General features: G+C 36.1%; 1 protein-coding gene across 2 annotated transcripts in view; it reads right to left on the bottom strand.

Annotated features, from left to right (window-relative positions):
* The window catches only part of LOC127445425 (protein kinase C beta type-like), a 77,809-nt gene that overhangs the window by 13,321 nt on the left and 43,038 nt on the right, over positions 1-21,450 (bottom strand). For both annotated transcript variants that reach the window (XM_051705493.1, XM_051705492.1), the window contains exons 4-14: positions 14,741-14,852; positions 9,165-9,293; positions 6,950-7,106; positions 6,715-6,849; positions 6,515-6,611; positions 6,258-6,404; positions 4,476-4,649; positions 4,283-4,374; positions 3,762-3,824; positions 909-1,047; positions 747-827 (exon numbers count right to left, since the gene is read on the bottom strand). In XM_051705493.1, the coding sequence (XP_051561453.1) occupies positions 747-827; positions 909-1,047; positions 3,762-3,824; positions 4,283-4,374; positions 4,476-4,649; positions 6,258-6,404; positions 6,515-6,611; positions 6,715-6,849; positions 6,950-7,106; positions 9,165-9,293; positions 14,741-14,852 (1,326 nt within the window). The remainder of the gene's footprint in view (positions 1-746; positions 828-908; positions 1,048-3,761; positions 3,825-4,282; positions 4,375-4,475; positions 4,650-6,257; positions 6,405-6,514; positions 6,612-6,714; positions 6,850-6,949; positions 7,107-9,164; positions 9,294-14,740; positions 14,853-21,450) is intronic.

Below are 21,450 nucleotides of genomic sequence, written 5' to 3' on the forward strand. Positions count from 1 at the left end.
TCAGGGGTTTGTTTTCCTCCATATAGAGCTTTATACTAGAATGTTCTCTGTAGAATTCAAATGGGTCACATATGTTTATGGTCTCCGCTGGTTGCCCTGATATCGAGTAAAGCCCGAATGCATCACGGAAGTTTTGTTCTGGAGCACGCTGACTGTACGTGTCCACTGTTTTCAATTAATTCCGATGAGAATCCCCCTCGAGAGGGTTGCAGTTGGCTCTCATTGGAATTAATTGAAAATGCTCGCTTCACTCACCACACACCAGTGGACACCCAGTATAATGTGCGCTGCGGTGCTTCATTCGCCCCGCACAGATGCACGTTTAAGTTATGAGAGGCAAGAATATCATTAAATTAGCTCTGAGTCACCTGACTTTCATAGAATTTTCAATACAGGAAAAACCCTAAAAAGGTCACCCGCTGAAGAGGCTGGTAAGAGTGATGCAGTTACTCCGATTTTTCACTGCCGATTTTTACCTGCATTTGGCGGGTGTTAATTTCAAACCCTGTATAAAATATATATATACAATGTACACACACATACATATATATATATATATATATATATATATATATATATATATATATATATATATATATAAAATAATTCAAATATTAATATATAATATAAATAATACATGTATATTGCCTATTTTACAATGGCTCTGAACATGGCTCATTCTATAGGTTGTAGAGACATAACTATTCCTTACATAATATCGCTTTCATCACATAGCATTAGCTTACCTGTCCTGCCAACATTTCATACAGGAGAACTCCATAGGCCCACCAGTCAACAGATTTTCCATATGGTTGATAAGCAATGATCTGCAACAGAGGACAGCTAATATGCCTTGTGCACATTCACATAACACACACCTACATACACATACACACACACCAACCCACCTCGGGAGCAATGTAGTCTGGAGTGCCACAAAAGGTTTTAGTCGTGGCCCATTCAAACATGTTCTCTTTGCACATGCCAAAATCTGCAATCTTAATGTGGCCTGCAGAGTCCAACATCACATTATCCAGCTTCAGATCTCTGCACAAATAGGGACAAACAGGGAACAATTCACACACTCATTGATACATTTTTATTAGTGTTGGGGATTTCTGAACTAAAAGTAGAGACGCTATTAACTTAACGAAATGTTTAAGTAGCGTGAGACAGTAGCTCATCACAAGTGTGTAGCTCTCCCAGTAATGAGCTAAATTTTCCAGCGAGTAGTGCTGTAGCAGCACTGAACGTTACATTTGTCACATAATATTGCAAACGCAGCGATGGAGCCAAGGGAGGATTCAAACACTCTCACCTCCACAGTCCTATCTCTCATGTAGCACTGGAAAATATAATTTAAGAGAATCGGCTCTTTCGAACAGTTCATGTAAATGAACTGATTAAAATAAACGATTCCCTTATGCTCAGCCTTGAAAACGCAGATTCATTTTAGTGAGTTGGTTCTTTCGGATGGTTCATGCAAATTAACTGTAAATTATCTAGTTGAAAAAAAAAAAAAAAGAAAAAAAAAAATTCACTCTAGGCTTGTCACAATTATTAAATAACCGTCTGATCATGTTATTTGATCTAACTGCAGTTATTTGAGACAACCGTGATTATTAGACATTCAAATTTTAATAAAATTTTAGTTCCCAAATAAGGGAATTTTAAGCGAATATACTATATAAATGCCATGAATGGCACGTTTGTGTGTCCAGGGGCATAGATTCCAGGGGGGATGGGGGAGAGGTAACCCCCCAATAATAAAAACAAGCAAGTACAACCCCCAAATATTTATACCATGATCAATGGAAACATGTACATTCTTCACACTGTAATCCCCCCAATGTTCAAGCCAAATCTATGTCCTTGTGTGTGTCATTCAATTTATCTCCGAGTACGAGTGTCACTAAGCCACACCATGGAGGCCAACCAGCTCCTGTCCTGAAGAGCGCTGATGCGCGGGTTGTCAGCAGAGGCTCGCGCCAAACTCGCGTGAAAATATAAACGAACAAGTATAAAGTTTTATAGTGAACGCAGAGCGCTCCGTGTACATTATACATGATCGTGTAATGGCAAACGTCCCTGGTTCATACACGCTGTAATGCAGTGGCGGACTGGCCATTGGGAGAACCGGGACTTTTCCCGGTGAGCTGGCTGCGAAATGGGGCCGCCGCGTTATGCAGAACGCGCCACAAAATGGCGGCGCGATATGCGGAAAGGGGTAGCGATATGCAGAAAAGGACGGCAACCTCCCCCCCCACCAACCTCAACAACTTTTGGGCCAGTTTCTATGTAAAATCCCGGGCTGAATTTTCTTCCCAGTCTGCCCCTACTGTAATGACATGCAATGACAAAGAGGAGATGCAAGCTTACTCTATTACTGTGGAGTGATTAAATTATAAATTTAAATCTCAAAGGTTTTGCTTCATGACAAATAAGGGTTCGTGAGTCATTGGTTTAATCAGAGTATTAAAATAATGTGTGAAAGTGAAGAAATTAGGAAAGAAACATTTTATTATTGCATAATATAATAAAAATGTAATATAAATCTACTAAAATAAATATACAAATTATATTTTATTTTCTATTAAAAAATTATAAAATATATGCGTTAAAAAAAAAAAGCGTAAATTTAAAACTGACCAAAACTAAAGTTGACCAAAAAGAGAGACATATTTTAAGTATTTTGAAATATTTTGATATTAAAAACATTATCTTTTATGTCATTCAAATGTTTTTAAAGCCTTAAAAGAAAATCATACTGTAGTTTATCTCAATTTTATTATTTGATTTATATATTTGAAGTTAAATATTTAAAAATGACTTCTTGCAGCTAATTCCCATTCAATCAGTTAAAATCAGTCAACGTGAACACACAGGCGTGCACACCGAGTTAATAGCTAGCTGGTTCAAATTTACCAACATCTGTATGATCATTTGTGTAGAGACATTTTCCAAGAACACATCATGCTTTATTTTTTTTATTTAGTCTACAAAAAGAATAAAACCTACACAAATATTCTTAAGTGCCCATTCACTCTGTTGTTTGATATGCTGCTTCTCTCATGTGCCGTCTGCATCCGAAAGCCATTCACACATCTGCCCAAAGTAAGGTATGCCAATCATCATGCTTTTGTCTGTATTCTGCCCATTGACACTCTTTTATATACCCATCTTTTCAGTAGTATCAGTGTCAACATAAATTACAATAACAGAGTGTAATCAGCGCATATTATGGCTGTGTATAGCGTGTTAGCGCATTAGCGCCATGAATGCACAATGTAAACATTACAAATTACACATTATCCACTGCATATACAGTATATTACTTTAAATCATCATCGAGTGGTTAAAACAGCATCTTTTACTGATCTTGTGTGAAATCTTCTCATAGAATGAGTCATGAAGTCATCGATAACACATTATTAGTTGATGTTTTACATGTTGTCTTAAGCAACCTCATATTTCAATGTATTTCTACATTACAGTGTGGCCAGTAACTGGAGAGATTATTTACACCGTAGTGGAACAATGACAAAAACAATATGCCAGGATTTGGATAAATAGTGAAGTAACTATAATTGGTAATTAAACTCTGTAATCAGTACACTGAAATTTGATTTCTTTGTGATGCATTGATGTAGAGTTTTTTTTACACCCCTCATTATGCATTTTGATATTCACTGCCCAAACCAGTGTACACTCACAAAAAAAGGACACAGAGACGTACACTCATATCCAAACAAACATTTCACCTGTAAATAATGCCCTTTGAATGGAGAAAGAAGAGGCCGATGGCAATTTCTGCAGCATAGAACCTGACGGTAAAGGAAAGTTAGATCACAAATTAGAATTAAAACTCTGGTACTATTGGTTAACTTGCTGACTTAGGGATAAATGTGATAAATTCACATTAATACTCAATATCAGACATTTTAATACTCCAGATCCGTGACTATAATAACATTTGCGGTCTGCTACCTGACCAGACCCCGACGGGAATAAACTATTGTTTCCACTAAATTCAGGTTTGTAATAAATGAAAATCTAAATTATAATTACAAACTTCAAAACATCAAATTAAGGGTCTTGTTTACAGAATAGGTTTGAGCTTAAACTTAATGCCCGTGCAGACCTCTAAATGACATGACTGTGTTTAGTACATTGAAATGTAATTAGAAGATTGCAATAACTTTGTATCAGGTCATACATTTTGTCATTTTGACTTATGCAGTGTGTATGTTTTGTGTACGTGTAGAAGTGAGTGATTACATACACAGCATGGGGTTCCTTAAATTTTCCCACTTGCTGTATCTGGTACATCAGATCTCCACCACTGATATACTCCATCACAAAGTAAAGATGGTCCTACAAAACACAACCACCATAATTGATTCATAATATAAAAGATTATCATTAAGTGTGCATGTACAGTACATCACTGTAAAGTGTGTATATGTGATCTGTACCTTGGTCTGAAAGCAGGAATGGAGTTCAGTGAGGAAGGGTGGTTTACCAGAGAGAGCGAGAACTCTTTTCTCCACCATAGTGCATTCAGCATCATCATTCTGAATGACAACATCCTTCTTTAAGGTCTTCACTGCATACAGCTCATCTGAGCCTTTACGCTCTGCAAGAAATACCTGAGAAAAGGCAGAGAGAGGACAATGTATACTAGCTAGGAATATTTATAAATGAATACTTTATTGCACTCTTTGTAGTTAACAAGATTGAATTCAAAGTTTGAATTTGCCTCGAAATTAATGCCATGTTTTGTTTTCTTGTAGCAATAATAATAATATTATTTGTAATACATGTAGTGCATTAAGTTTCATTAAGTATTCAGTTGTTCTTTTAATGAAGAAAACACTAAATACTACAATTCACTTTTAAAAGCCAGTCTGGATTGAATTTATAAATAAATTACCCCCTTAAAGAATAGTTCACCCAAAAATGAAATTTCTCTCATCTCCCATGCCATCCCAGATGTGTGACTTTCTTTCTTCTGCAGAACACAAACGAAGATTTTTAGAAGAATATTACAGCTCTGTAGGTCCATACAATGCAAGTGAATGGTGGCCAGAACTATGAAGCTCCAAAAAGCACATAAAGGCAGCAAAAAAATGATCCATAAAACTCCAGTGCTTCAATCCATGTCTTCTAAAGCGATCTAATCAGTTCGGGTGAGAACAGATCAACATGTAACTCCTTTTTCACTGTACATCTTGACATCAGTAGACTCCATGCGCTCTGCGCATGCGTCAAGCACTAGGAAGTGTATTCAAGCTTGAAAACATGATCATGCCTAGAGACTGCAATGGCAAGACATACAGTGAAAAAGGAGTTACATTTTGGTCTGTTCAGAACCAAAACCGATTGGATCGCTTCAGAAGACATTGATTAAACCACTGGAGTCTTATGGATAATTATGCTTTATACTGCCTTTATGTGCTTTTTGGTGCTTCAAAGTTTTGCTCACCATTTAATTTCATTGAATGGACCTACAGATCCGAGATATTCTTCTAAAAACCTTATATGTGTTCTGCTGAAGAAAGAATGTCATTCACATCTGGGATGGCATGGGGGGGGATTGTGAGAGAAACTTTCATTTTTGGGTGAACTATCCCCTTAAGAAAGTCTTTTCCATCATTAACTGATAAACGAGTGTCCAGCAATGGGATTATTGTGTGTGTATGTGTGTTTTGAAAAAATCTGAATAAGAAGAAAGAAAAAAGAACTGAATAAAAATGTTGGAATGTCAAATTAGGTTAAAGGTGCATTCAGTATTTTTTTTTCCTCATTAAAAAGGTTCAACTCCTAATGACATGAATTGTAATTTTGCAATATATGTAGGAAATCATGACCACATACATTAAAATGAAGACTCCAGTCATAACGGTAACCTTATAAAAGCTGTTTTATTCTACATGGAGAGGGTCCACACATGGGGGCTACCATGTAAGAATCACATGACCAGTCGAATACTACTCACTTAATCTCAGTAACCATCCTGTTATTTGACACTTTCACTCACTAATTAAAGTAATCGTGGCTGACTGTGAATATTACATTTCTATAATGGCATCTGAAACTGAAAACTATTGATTTTAAATGATGCTGTATCCAAGCCGCTAGGTGTCAGTGTAAATCCATGATGACACAAAGACAAAAGTTACTGAGTGCACCTTTAAATTTAACAACATTATACATAATTAACTAAACTCAAAAGTTAACAAGTTAGTGTTGGCTACCTTGCCAAAACTGCCTCTGCCCAGCACCATGATGAAGTTGAAGTCTGAGAGTTTCATGCAGTCTTGGTTGCCATTGGCATCGTATTTGAAGATGTCATTTTTTGAAGAGCCATCTATATTCTTAGTTCCAGGGCCAATCCTGGCTCTCTTAAATTCAGAAATCAGATTAACTTAGTCAGAAATGGAGAAAAGCACAATATACAGAAGAAAAAATTGGCCCCAATGGGAAGGGGAGGTGAATGAACAATAGATTTCACCTCAAATTTCTGCCTCAGTTCTTCATTGCCCTCTTCTCCGTCTGGTGGGACTGGAACGTTGAAATATTCCCCTTCCTCTTGGCCCAGCAACTTAAACCTACAATCCAACCACGAGCACAAAACCATCAAAACGCTGGTCTTAACTGTCACAAACCTTATTTTGTTCAGAAAAGGTGCTATAGTTTCATGGTAGCTCTTACCATCCACTGACACTTTGTTTCTGCAATTCAGAGATGCCAAAAGACATTGATCCCATAAAATCATTTTTGCTGGTCAAATCCCAATCCCAAACCTCCACTGACAAACGCCTGTCCTTATCTGTAGCTTTGAGGTAACTATGGCAACACAAAGATGGAAATGTGAATCGTCACATTTGTACAACGCTCACCTACCACACAATACCTTTGATTGTGAGAGTTGTTCAATTTAACTTACAAGCTGAAGGTTTCGTTCCAGGTTGGATTGAGGGAGCACTTGATGGTTTTGGTCTTCTGCTTGCTCTCATTCATTGGATCTGGAATTAATTTAAGCTTTACATATGGATCTGACAGGCCATTAGGATCCATTGGCACCAAGTTCCGAGCCTCCTTGACTATAAATTGAAATTATACTGCCATCAATGCAACGTAAATGAAGACCTTTAAGGATCTTTGAAATTGTGCATTGTTCCAAACATTCAATTGTTGAAGAATCTGCATTACAAAACATTCAAACTCGATTTTTTGTTTTTCTGAAGAAAATCTGCACTGCTCAAATGGTGTGGTGGTTGCTCACGCAAAATGTGTGGCTACATTGCTAGGGTGTTCTGAGTGGTTGCTAAGGCTTTACTAAGTAGTTGCTAGTGTGTTCTGGGTAGTTGCTAGGGCGAGGCTAAGCAGTTTCTAAGGTGTTCCTGATGTTACTGGGGCATTGCTATGTGGTTGCTATGCTATTCCTCATGGTTACAAAAGTGTTGCTAGGGAGATCTGGTTGGTTAATAGGGTGTTCTTTTTGGTTCCTAGAGCACTGCTAGGTGGTTGCTACATTTTGTTTTTCTATGATTGGTCAAGCATTTCTAGGCGTTTGCCAGGGTTAACTGGGTAGTTGCTATGGCATTAATAAGTTGTTGCTAGGGTGCTGCTATGTGGTTGCTAGGGTGTTTTGAGTATTTGCTTGAGCTCTGCTAGGCAGTTCCTAGGGTGTTCCAGATGGTTACTAGGGCTTTGCTTGGTGGTTGCTAGGGTGCTGCTAGGTGGTTGTTAAGTTTTTTGTTGTTGTTTTTTTGGCATTTGGTCAGGCATTGCTAGGAATTTCCCAGGGTGCTGAGTGGTTGCTACGGTGTTCTGGGCATGGCTGGGTCTAATGGCCTCCCTAGATTTTCCATATGTACCCCCCCCCCCAGGAGGATTCCCAGTTGTTGCTAGGTGGTTGCTAGGGTGTTCTTTTTGGTTTCTAGGGCATTGGTAGGCAGTTGCTAGTGTTTCAGGTGTTTGCTAGGTATTTTCTAAGGTGCTGCTTTTTAGGTGTTTGGTTGCGGTTTCTCCACCAGGTTTTCTAAAGCAAGCTCGACTAATAACAGTACGTTAATTGCAGCAAACTATCTCCCACTAAAGAGTTTGTAATGTTGTTATAAATTAACTGCAATGTGTATGAAAATTCCACTATTATTATACACAGCGGCTCTACCGCACTGGTTGATGTGTGAGTGTGTGTGGGTGAGTGTGAATGGGATGTGGGGCGATCGATGGCAGATTGATCTCATGTTTCCAGAGGATGCTATTCCTGCCCGAGGCAAAAAGAGCCGTTAAAAAAAACACACAGGCTCGTTTAGAACATTTTGTTGCAGATTTTTGTTTTTTTTTAAATCACACAAATAAAAGCATTTCAACTCATAAAGATGATTTTTTTTTGTTCTCTCACCTTTAGTGTCTGACACATTTGACATTTAAAGACCTAGATTTTTTTTTTTTTTTTTTACAAACCTTACCGTTATTGAAACATTTCCGTTCAATATTCTGGTTCTACTGATTTGAATGCTTGGCTAAGCCATAAAAGCAGTTTTAAGCCATAAAAGCAGTTTGCTTTCAGCTCTGCTGATATCAAACATCCCACAACAGAGCTGAAGAATAGAAACTGTAGCTGACACACAGTGAACAATGGCCGTATTTGCTTACAAAATTACATATTCAAAACCAGCACAGCAGATCACTAGTTTCAGTTGTTCCAGTCTGAGCACAGCCATTCATCTGTACCTGGTGCTCTGGTCCGTAAAGACTTGTAAATGATTATGGAAAAATTGTTATGATAATGTTAATGACCATATACAACACCATGAACGCCCCACAAAATGCATTGGGAATCTACACTGAAAAAATGTCTATAATAAATAAATAAACAAATAAAAATTTATTTCTGAATCAAGCTAAATATGTTGGGTTACACTAATTAAAGTAATTTTTTAGGTTCCAATCAGGTAGAAATAGCTCTTTAAAGTGACAAACGTATTTCTAGGTGTTTGCTAGGTGGTTGTCTACCAGCCCAAGTCTCACCAGGGCCCACTCTCAAGTCTCAATGATATTCTATTCTCACTGATTAGTTTAATTTAAAAACAAAAGAATCCAATGGGAGGTTTGCACCGTAAAGAAAAAAATATATATTTGCGTGAACTCACTGGTCACGGTGAGAGCATAATTTTTTATGTCAGCAGTGATTTGAAGTCGTCCTCTCCTCTCTGTGTGGTCTGTTCCACACAGACTGGGAACATTTTCCACACATCGTTTATGAATATTCATCATACAATCTGCATAGAAACACACATAATTAGATTGACAGCATCACACGTGGAGCGTTGCTTTCTCATTCTCTGCAGCTTACTAACACATACAAACACCACAAACACCAGATTCACACATACGGCCATGCAAAAACACCCACAATCACATAGACACACAAAGATCACACCCACACTAGCCACATGTACAGTACACTTGAAGCAATGAATAGATGCGTTTATAAATATAACACACAAAATATTTTAACACTTGAAAGATTTTTATAAAATGATATTGTTACATATTCACAAACAACACTGTAGTATTTATTGAAATATATCTATAGGTGCAAGGCTTTCACACTTAACCATGACATTAGCCAAACCCTTTTTGGCGGTGTTCAGAATGGAATACTGTACTAGCATACTATCGCAAACACTTTTGACATTAAATTATGTGCAGGAAAAGAATTACAGATATCTAAAATTACATTTTAACTAGTTAAATTCTAATTCTCCAGTGGTGGCATTACCTCTAGTGAAAATGCAATTTTTTTAATTAACTGCATTTGCATAAGGGAAAAAAAGTAAATGCTTGACATAAAAAATGACTTAATTACTTGAGGAAATACCCATTCTTGATTTTAAAAATGGAATTTCAACTAGTTAAAACCATATTTCTTGATATCTGCAATTGCATTGTCACTAATACAATTTCACAGTGATCTGTTATTCACTTCTGTTCAAAACAAAATTACATATAGTATACCTACAATTAATTTCATAATAGTTAGAATGATTCACTCTTACCCTCAAAGATATGCTGGGACTCTCTCACGCGCTTTGAACAGTTTCAGTCGCAATCCAATTATATTTTGTGATGTATCGCAATATATTAAATCGTGACATATGTACTGCAATACGTATTGTATCGTGATACCCAGCCCTAAAAATTTACATTTTATGAAATCGACAACTAGTAAAAAAATTTTTCTTTTTATCTGTAATTTGGCTTTCACATGTAGTGATGTAAATTTTTTATAATAATAATGTGATTTTTCAGCCTATTGATGATTTTCTTTTTTGGGGGGATTTTCTCCCCTTTTCTCCCTAATTTGGAATGCCCAATTTCCAATGTGCTCTAAGTCCTCATAGTGGTGTAGTGACTTGCCTCAGTCTGGGTGGTGTAGGATGAATCTCAGTTGCCTCTGTGTCTAAGACTGTCAATCTTATCACATGGCTTGTTGAGTGCATTACTGTGGAGACCTAGTGCATATGGAGGCTTCATGCTATTCTCTGTGGCATCCACACACACAACTCACCATGTGCCCCACCAAGAGCAAGAACCACATTATAGCAACCACAAGGAGGTTAACCCAATGTGACTCTACCCACCCTCGCAACCAGGCCAATTGGTTGCTAAGGAAGCCTGACTGGAGTCACTCAGCATGCCCTGGATTTGAACTTGCAACTCCAGGTGTGGTAGCCAGCATCTTTACCTGCTGAGCTACACAGGCCCCCCACTGATTCAATATATAGCTCTATAATTATGTACAGGTGCATCTCAATAAATTAGAATGTCATGGAAAAGTTCATTTATTTCAGTAATTCAACTCAAATTGTGAAACTCGTGTATTAAATAAATTCAGTGCACACAGACTGAAGTAGTTTAAGTCTTTGGTTCTTTTAATTGTGATGATTTTGGCTCACATTTAACAAAAACCCACCAATTCACTATCTCAACAAATTAGAATACATCATAAGACCAATAAAAAAAACATTTTTAGTGAATTGTTGGCCTTCTGGAAAGTATGTTCATTTACTGTATATGTACTCAATACTTGGTAGGGGCTCCTTTTGCTTTAATTACTGCCTCAATTCGGCGTGGCATGGAGGTGATCAGTTTGTGGCACTGCTGAGGTGGTATGGAAGCCCAGGTTTCTTTGACAGTGGCCTTCAGCTCATCTGCATTTTTTGGTCTCTTGTTTCTCATTTTCCTCTTGACAATACCCCATAGATTCTCTATGGGGTTCAGGTCTGGTGAGTTTGCTGGCCAGTCAAGCACACCAACACCATGGTCATTTAACCAACTTTTGGTGCTTTTGGCAGTGTGGGCAGGTGCCAAATCCTGCTGGAAAATGAAATCAGCATCTTTAAAAAGCTGGTCAGCAGAAGGAAGCATGAAGTGCTCCAAAATTTCTTGGTAAACGGGTGCAGTGACTTTGGTTTTCAAAAAACACAATGGAGCAACACCAGCAGATGACATTGCACCCCAAATCGTCACAGACTGTGGAAACTTAACACTGGACTTCAAGCAACTTGGGCTATGAGCTTCTCCACCCTTCCTCCAGACTCTAGGACCTTGGTTTCCAAATGAAATACAAAACTTGCTCTCATCTGAAAAGAGGACTTTGGACCACTGGGCAACAGTCCAGTTCTTCTTCTCCTTAGCCCAGGTAAGACGCCTCTGACGTTGTCTGTGGTTCAGGAGTGGCTTAACAAGAGGAATACAACAACTGTAGTGTCTGTGTGTGGTGGCTCTTGATGCCTTGACCCCAGCCTCAGTCCATTCCTTGTGAAGTTCACCCAAATTCTTGAATCGATTTTGCTTGACAATCATAAGGTTGAGGTTCTCTCGGTTGGTTGTGCATCTTTTTCTTCCACATTTTTTCCTTCCACTCAACTCTCTGTTAACATGCTTGGATACAGCACTCTGTGAACAGCCAGCTTCTTTGGCAATGAATGTTTGTGGCTTATCCTCCTTGTGAAGGGTGTCAATGATTGTCTTCTGGACAACTGTCAGATCAGCAGTCTTCCCCATGATTGTGTAGCCTAGTGAACCAAACTGAGAGACCATTTTGAAGGCTCAGGAAACCTTTGCAGGTGTTTTGAGTTGATTAGCTGATTGGCATGTCACCATATTCTAATTTTTTGAGATAGTGAATTGGTGGGTTTTTGTTAAATGTGAGCCAAAATCATCACAATTAAAAGAACCAAAAACTTAAACTACTTCAGTCTGTATGCACTGAATTTATTTAATACACGAGTTTCACAATTCGAGTTGAATTACTGAAATGAACTTTTCCACGCATTCTAATTTATTGAGATGCACCTGTATTTGTTCTGAAATGGCTAAAAAGTGTTTGTTTGTTTTATCAGAGAAACCATCATTTCATTTCATTTTCATCCAAAAAGCCATTGTAGCCAAGTAGATTAAATATTTTAAAGACATTAAATGAAAATCTATTAAAAAAGTATTAGTTTTTCCACTAAATAAACAAAAGGAAGACTAAAATTCAATCATTTTCATTGATCTGCACTTTTATATTTGTATTTCATATAAAGTTATTTATAGTAGCTTAATAAAAAGCATTATTTACCTTTATACTAATACACTTTTGTGAATGAACAAGGTGTGCAAAGCTACTTCACTGACTTATTTTTGAAACGCAGTTGAACACTGCATAATACTAAATTATTACTGTGAGCCACATCAGGTTGATTATTATAATATAATGCTGAATTATCATTATTATTCTGATTAATAGACATACCGAGGAAGGCCGTGAGGCCGAAACATCTGTGTTCTCCTGTTCTGTGAGATATAAAATAAAATGTAAAGAAATTGAGAAAAAGGAGTGCGGATCATTTTGTTTAAGACTGTTTAAGTTTTATAGATCTACGCACCCTGAACTAGTAGAGCACAGTGATTCCATTTCTTTGATTACATTCGAGTTATACAAAAGTAATATATTTCTGTCCTGTTTAATTCACCTTCACCTGGGGCTTTTATTTTGACACTGAAAGTGCTGTCGTATTTTACTTCAAATTCACAAGGAGCTTTTATCTAGAGAAAGCAATGTGTATTTGACAGTTCACAATTTTCCGCATTTTCTGAAATGCTGTAATCTCCTCCTCATCTGTTATTCTGTGCCGTGTTTGAAAATTTGTATAATAACTTGTAGCGGTTACTAATGTTTGGAATTGCACGAATGGTTGAACCTGCGTTACTTTGATTTCACAATGCAAGCGAACTGATCTGAGAGAGCTGCCACGCGCGTGCACACAAGTCAGCACGTCGCCTGTTTGTTCTGAATTGCGCACAGACCATGTTTATCTGTCTTTAAATCGCAGCCTTTTGAGGAATAATAAATCACATATGACCAACTCTCCATTTTGATGTTAATTTGATTTACTGTGCAGCCCTGAAGGATCGTGAAATTAGTTTTCTGATGTGCTATTTATGAAACTTAATGGCCAAATAAAAGCACATTAAAATCATCGCAATATTCACGATATTGATCAATTTTACATCGTTAGCAAAATCATCGTGATTATATCGTTAATATTTGATAAATCGCCCAGCCCTAATTGTAACTAGGAAGAAAGTCTTTTAAGACTTAATCTTCTAATTACTCTTACATTTAACTATATCTGAGATCCATAAACAGATACTGAATCTATTAAAAATAAATTTACAGATAAGATACAGATTTACAGATTTTTTTTTTTTGTAATTCAACTGTTGATGTCGGGAATGGAAAATTTCACTAGTAAATTACTGATTACCAAGTAATTTACAATACTAGTAGCCTAAGTAGTCCATTTATGATACATTAAATTGGAATTTCAACTAAGTGAAAAAAGTACTTTTGTTTTCAAAATGTTTTGTGGCAATGTTAATTTCAGATATCTGTAATGTAATTGTAACTAGTAAGAAGTCTTTTAAGTTATCTTAAATTACTGCATTTCCAGATATCTTAAATTAACATTGCCATTAGCGCAAATCTATAAATCATATCCTGCACATTATTAAAAGTCAAAAGGTTTTGCGATAGCATACTACTTACTACATAGTGCGCAATATACACTGTCAGCTGCCTCTTATGTTTTTAAAACAGTATGCTATTCAATATGCATTATGCAACGTTAAACGTTTAAAACTGCAGTATACTATACTGTTGTCACATGACCTCTGTATGTTGCATGTTTAATTCAGAGCATGACATCTAGTATCAGATCAGAAATTACTACAGTTATTTTAAATTTTTAATACAATTTTGTGTATGAATGTCTTACTGTAACTTTCGGCACTTCATTTAAATAATGAACCAAAAAAAGGTTGTAAATAATCATGGCTTGTCTGGTTCATTCTTCAAACTCTTGATAACAGAAGGTCAGGTTGAGCACATTGTATTTTAGGATGGTGTCCAAGCAGTAGGCTATACATTCTAGATACTGCAGGAGTAATAAGAGGATGGTAGTATGCCATACCTGCAGCCTCTTTTTTTTTAATAGTTCATCAGAAAAAGATATGTGTTTCATGCTTCACCTGAAACAATGTGGGATCATTGTTAATCTCTGCCAACTAAGCAGATCAAACAGTTATTATGTAATGTGTCAGCACAGCCAGTAGAGGGAACTGTATGAAGAGTTTTATTGTGTAGTGACACTTTTGGCACAGAGTGTGTACTCACTGTCGCATTTCATCCCTTGTTGTACAAGCCCATACAGGAAAGATCCACAGTGGTCACAGAATGTAGGGCTGGAGTATGTGTGTACCTTAAACTTATGATTACTGCATGGGTTCTGAGACACAAAACGCACAAGAGTCAGTGTTTTCATCTATACCACTGCATTCCACAGCTCATTACATAATTCACCATTCTAATATTAATATAATGCTTCTTTGCAGACAATTACTTACCAAATTAACTTAAAGCAACTGTAAGCACAAAAAGAATCTGGCCATAGTGATTCAGAAAACCTGAAAGAGGCTCTCTGCCAAAGGCATGTTTGGAGAGGGACTACCTGTTTATTTTGAACAATGGACCATTTTCACAAATTTTGATGACGTGTTTCCAGCTTAATTTGGCAGGGTAAATCTTGCAAACTCTTTTATTTATTTTATTTGTATTATTTTTTTCCATTTAATTGTACATCTATATCACTACACTTTGTCTTATATTACGCTGGCATTAATTAAAAAAATAAGTAAACACACTTCGATAGGAATTTACCAGCCTTATCTCATGAAATTTATGTGAACATGACAACATTTTTGCAATTCAAAATTGACATGTTTGGCTGCAGTGTTCCAGTGAAATGTCCTGCTAGGGGGTGCCAAAAGAAAGTAAAATGGTGTCTTATTCAGACGAGGTTTTAAGGTGAATTTTAGATGGATGTTTTTAAAACATACCTCCCTAACCTAAAACTTTTGCCTGAACCTCACCAATAGTGTTTTAAAATATAGATGAGATGTTTAAAAAAGACATCCTTACCAAATCAATGCCTAAACGTAACCATTAGTGTATAAAAATATAAATGAGATGTTAAAAAATACATCTTTACTTTATCAGTGCCTAAACCTAACCATTAGTGTTTTAAAATGCTAAAGCAAAATGAAAAAAAAAAAAAAAATCACATATTCTGAAGCAACCACATCATCTTGTGCCTCTTCTTAGTCTCTGTCATGTCATGTCATGTGTTAGCTTGAGTTCATGACTGGATTTGAACCACAATCCTCCAACCCCAAGTCCATCGCTCTATCAGCTGAGCTCCAATGCAAGCTATTCATATTGGAATAAGTGTATACATATAGGTGATTCTGTAATACAAGCATTAAAATGTATAATTTTTTCAAAAGATGCGTTAGAGTAAAAGTGTGTCTATGTCATAAAATATCAGGGTCTAACTAACAGAGGGAAAAATACGTATTTTTGAAAGTCATAATCAGCCAGTGAAGTCATGATTTGAGTGAAAGTGAATAAAACACACAGTTGTTGTAGCGCCTCTAGTGTTCATTTCACTTGGAAACTGCAGGGAATTGTACCTGGAGACACATATAACAAGTTTTGCAAAAATGTATATAGTTATGTTATGAGGCCAGGTTGAAATTTACAGCTGCAGAGGGAGGGACAGTAAATTTGGCATCTTTCTCTCTTCTGACTGCTGTAATCCATTTCTCTCTATTTGTTTTCTTTTTTGGAAAGTCACAAAATTGTAATAGTTTTTTTCTGTTACTGTTGGAGCAAATGGGAAAATTGTTTGCTGTGGTCTTCCATTCACTGCTATAAACGTGTACCCTGCTATAGTTTGCTTGCACAGTCCAAACCCAGAAATGTGAAAAGGGTCCATGGAGTATTTGAAAAATCTGTTTGAGAAAAAAAATAAAAATAAAAATAATAATAATAATAATAATAATAATAATAATAATATATATATATATATATACATACACACACACACACACACACACACTACCAGTCAAAAGTTTTGAAACACTTGACTGAAATGTTTCTCATGACTCAATGATCATTTTGAAATACCCCTATCTGGCAGATAACAGACTGGTTATTTCCCCTTGTGTCAATTCCGAGATCTACAGAGAGCCTTGTCAATGGATAATCCACATTTTCTGTGAATTGTGAGTAAATACTCTATAAATAAAATAAGTGACATGTCCAGCCTGGTCTCATGAAAATTATGTGAATGTGGCAACTTTTTTAGAAAATTATATTTTGTGGTTCCTTGCATGCATCGGGACGTTTCTGAGGTGAAAAGTCCACTGAGTGGTGTTAAAAGAGAGGTAAATTGTCTCCCAAACAGATGAGGTTTGTAAGGTTAATGTTCTTTTAAATTAACCTCCCTAGACTAAACATAAACTTTACTAAATATGTCATAAAGCAAATGTGACATCGAAAATGCAATTGCTGAAGAAACCTGGTCAATTAGTGGCACTTCTAAAACAATCCCATTTTCATGGACTTGAGAGAACAGTTTATTCCAGGGTTTTTGCAGAGAGCGCCATTCTGAAACATCATGTAAATGAGATTTACATTAAGCCGCTTAAGGGATTAAGAGAAAACAGTTTAACACACCTGGGTTTCCTCCGAAAAACGCGGTTTACGTGGCCACATAAACACATTAATTGGCATTCTTACAGGTTTTTGAGGAGTGCGCATGTGCGTGAACAGACTGGATAACAATCGTCATAGGATGGAGTACAACAACATGTCGAGACAGCGGAAATAATTAAATATTTCTGGGAGTTCAGTGGGAAAACACACACTATAAACTCCATTTCTAAACACCAATGTAAAATATCGACACGTCTGTGTATGCACTCATACAACCAGGAGTTTTACGCAAGAGGGAAACCTCACTACTGCAGCGCAATGCTGCTGCAGGTCTGGATGGAAAGTTACGAAAACAAACACAGCAACAACTATGGAATATCTGAAAATAAAGGGTGCCATGTTTGTTATATGCATAAGCGTTGCAGGGAAATTACGTCAGAGAAAGCTGCTTGCTTACTGACCGAGCTGCATGTATATGGAAGTAAAGAGTATAACAGGGTTCCCCAATTAGTTTTCACCAAGGGCCAAATTCTGTCAGCAATACAAAGTCAAGGGTCACGGCCCTCAATATAATGACAAAGTGTTTGTGCTGCTGCTATTATTGTGATTGTTATTATTATTACTACTATTGTTGTTTTTATTATTAAGAATCACGCATAAATATTCAGATTTTTTTCTTAGTTCTTTTTCTCAGTATTAGTAGCCTGTTTTATTTATTAAAACAATTCTGAACATTTTGTTTTTATACAGATACACAAAACTACACAAATTTGCTTGCTGAAAAAAAAAAAAAAAACTTTAATGAACAATCTGGATCTCCATGTCCTCCATGCGAGTCAACTGTTCCGGATCATCTCCATACGGGATCTACTCCCTGCACGATTTGGAATACACTTGTAGCAAAATACACTGATTTTATACTCCTTAGAATGCATCAATGCCATAGAAAGAACATAATGAAACAGTTATTGAATTTTGAAGGCTCAGGAAACCTTTGCAGGTGTTTTGAGTTGATTAGCTGATTGGCATGTCACCATATTCTAATTTTTTGAGATAGTGAATTGGTGGGTTTTTGTTAAATGTGAGCCAAAATCATCACAATTAAAAGAACCAAAGACTTAAACTACTTCAGTCTGTGTGCATTGAATTTATTTAATACACGAGTTTCACAATTTGAGTTGAATTACTGAAATAAACGAACTTTTCCACGACATTCTAATTTATTGAGATGCACCTGTATTTGTTCTGAAATGGCTAAAAAGTGTTTGTTTGTTTTATCAGAGAAACCATCATTTCATTTCATTTTCATCCAAAAAGCCATTGTAGCCAAGTAGATTAAATATTTTAAAGACATTAAATGAAAATCTATTAAAAAAGTATTAGTTTTTCCACTAAATAAACAAAAGGAAGACTGAAATTCAATCATTTTCATTGATCTGCACTTTTATATTTATATTTCATATAAAGTTATTTATAGTAGCTTAATAAAAAGCATTATTTACCTTTATACTAATACACTTTTGTGAATGAACAAGGTGTGCAAAGCTACTTCACTGACTTATTTTTGAAACCCAGTTGAACACTGCATAATACTAAATTATTACTGTGAGCCACATCAGGTTGATTATTATAATATAATGCTGAATTATCATTATTATTCTGATTAATAGACATACCGAGGAAGGCCGTGAGGCCGAAACATCTGTGTTCTCCTGTTCTGTGAGATATAAAATAAAATGTAAAGAAATTGAGAAAAAGGAGTGCGGATCATTTTGTTTAAGACTGTTTAAGTTTTATAGATCTACGCACCCTGAACTAGTAGAGCACAGTGATTCCATTTCTTTGATTACATTCGAGTTATACAAAAGTAATATATTTCTGTCCTGTTTAATTCACCTTCACCTGGGGCTTTTATTTTGACACTGAAAGTGCTGTCGTATTTTACTTCAAATTCACAAGGAGCTTTTATCTAGAGAAAGCAATGTGTATTTGACAGTTCACAATTTTCCGCATTTTCTGAAATGCTGTAATCTCCTCCTCATCTGTTATTCTGTGCCGTGTTTGAAAATTTGTATAATAACTTGTAGCGGTTACTAATGTTTGGAATTGCACGAATGGTTGAACCTGCGTTACTTTGATTTCACAATGCAAGCGAACTGATCTGAGAGAGCTGCCACGCGCGTGCACACAAGTCAGCACGTCGCCTGTTTGTTCTGAATTGCGCACAGACCATGTTTATCTGTCTTTAAATCGCAGCCTTTTGAGGAATAATAAATCACATATGACCAACTCTCCATTTTGATGTTAATTTGATTTACTGTGCAGCCCTGAAGGATCGTGAAATTAGTTTTCTGATGTGCTATTTATGAAACTTAATGGCCAAATAAAAGCACATTAAAATCATCGCAATATTCACGATATTGATCAATTTTACATCGTTAGCAAAATCATCGTGATTATATCGTTAATATTTGATAAATCGCCCAGCCCTAATTGTAACTAGGAAGAAAGTCTTTTAAGACTTAATCTTCTAATTACTCTTACATTTAACTATATCTGAGATCCATAAACAGATACTGAATCTATTAAAAATAAATTTACAGATAAGATACAGATTTACAGATTTTTTTTTTTTGTAATTCAACTGTTGATGTCGGGAATGGAAAATTTCACTAGTAAATTACTGATTACCAAGTAATTTACAATACTAGTAGCCTAAGTAGTCCATTTATGATACATTAAATTGGAATTTCAACTAAGTGAAAAAAGTACTTTTGTTTTCAAAATGTTTTGTGGCAATGTTAATTTCAGATATCTGTAATGTAATTGTAACTAGTAAGAAGTCTTTTAAGTTATCTTAAATTACTGCATTTCCAGATATCTTAAATTAACATTGCCATTAGCGCAAATCTATAAATCATATCCTGCACATTATTAAAAGTCAAAAGGTTTTGCGATAGCATACTACTTACTACATAGTGCGCAATATACACTGTCAGCTGCCTCTTATGTTTTTAAAACAGTATGCTATTCAATATGCATTATGCAACGTTAAACGTTTAAAACTGCAGTATACTATACTGTTGTCACATGACCTCTGTATGTTGCATGTTTAATTCAGAGCATGACATCTAGTATCAGATCAGAAATTACTAGTTATTTTACATTTTTAATACAATTTTGTGTATGAATGTCAATGAAACAGTTATGCCAACAGCATTTAACAGCATTTATCGGCTGTGGTGGTGGTGTAGTGGACTAAAGCACTGAACTTGTAAGCAAAAGGTTGTTGGTTCAATCCCCACAGCCACCACCATTGTGTCCTTGAGCAAGGCACCTTAACTCCAGGTTGCTCCAGGGGGATTGTCCCTGTAATAAGGGCACTGTAAGTTGCTTTGGATAAAAGTGTCTGCCAAATGCATAAATGTAACAGTGTTCAGTTTATGAATCTCTAGCACTGACAGCTAGCCTGGACAGGGTTGCCAGGTTTCTGTTACAAAACCAGCCCAATAGCCAAACAAAACTAGCCCAATAACCTATAAAACTAGTCAAAACTCAAAATATGCCACTCACAAACCTAATAAACATTTTTAAAGTCCCTATAGTCCACTTTATGATGATTTCCTTTCATTTGTAGGCCTAATTGAGAGCGCAAATGCAGCGCATTATAAGAATTCCAGAATACACCAATTTTAGACATTTTCCGTGTGATAAATTGGCCAATGTAAATCTAATATATTTCTAACAATGAACTCTGAGGTTGATCATCATTGGAAAATGCTTCTGTAGGTGTCATGTGATTTCAACTGGATATACTGAATTTCATATGAAAATTTAATTCAAACATTTCATTCAAATATAATTCATACCAGAGATGCACAGATAGCATTTTAAGAGAATGACTATGAATACCGTTACTTTCTTTTTGATATTCACATGGAGCATAACTTCACTATTAATAACATAAAATACAGGACACTATTGATCACCAAGGTATCATAACATCAAAATAGCTGTTTTTTATGAAGTGTAATTTTATTGGGTAAGCGATAACGAAAATGTATGCACACTTAGTTAAGTTTATTAAACACAGATACTAAAACTATAATAGTAATTTTTATGTAAAACAAAGAGCTTTTGTTAATTTCACTGCCCTTGGTTTATTCACATTTTCTCTTTATCATGTTCATTCAGTGCCAATGCGCACACACACACACACACACACACACACACACACACCTGGTGCTGAGCAGTGTTGTTAGGTATGACGTTACAGAATTCAGATGGCTATAAGTGATAACTGTTCATAACTCTTTCATTTGATCAAA

Source organism: Myxocyprinus asiaticus, chromosome 8 (genome assembly GCF_019703515.2).
Source record: "Myxocyprinus asiaticus isolate MX2 ecotype Aquarium Trade chromosome 8, UBuf_Myxa_2, whole genome shotgun sequence".
NCBI classification, from domain to species: domain Eukaryota; kingdom Metazoa; phylum Chordata; class Actinopteri; order Cypriniformes; family Catostomidae; genus Myxocyprinus; species Myxocyprinus asiaticus.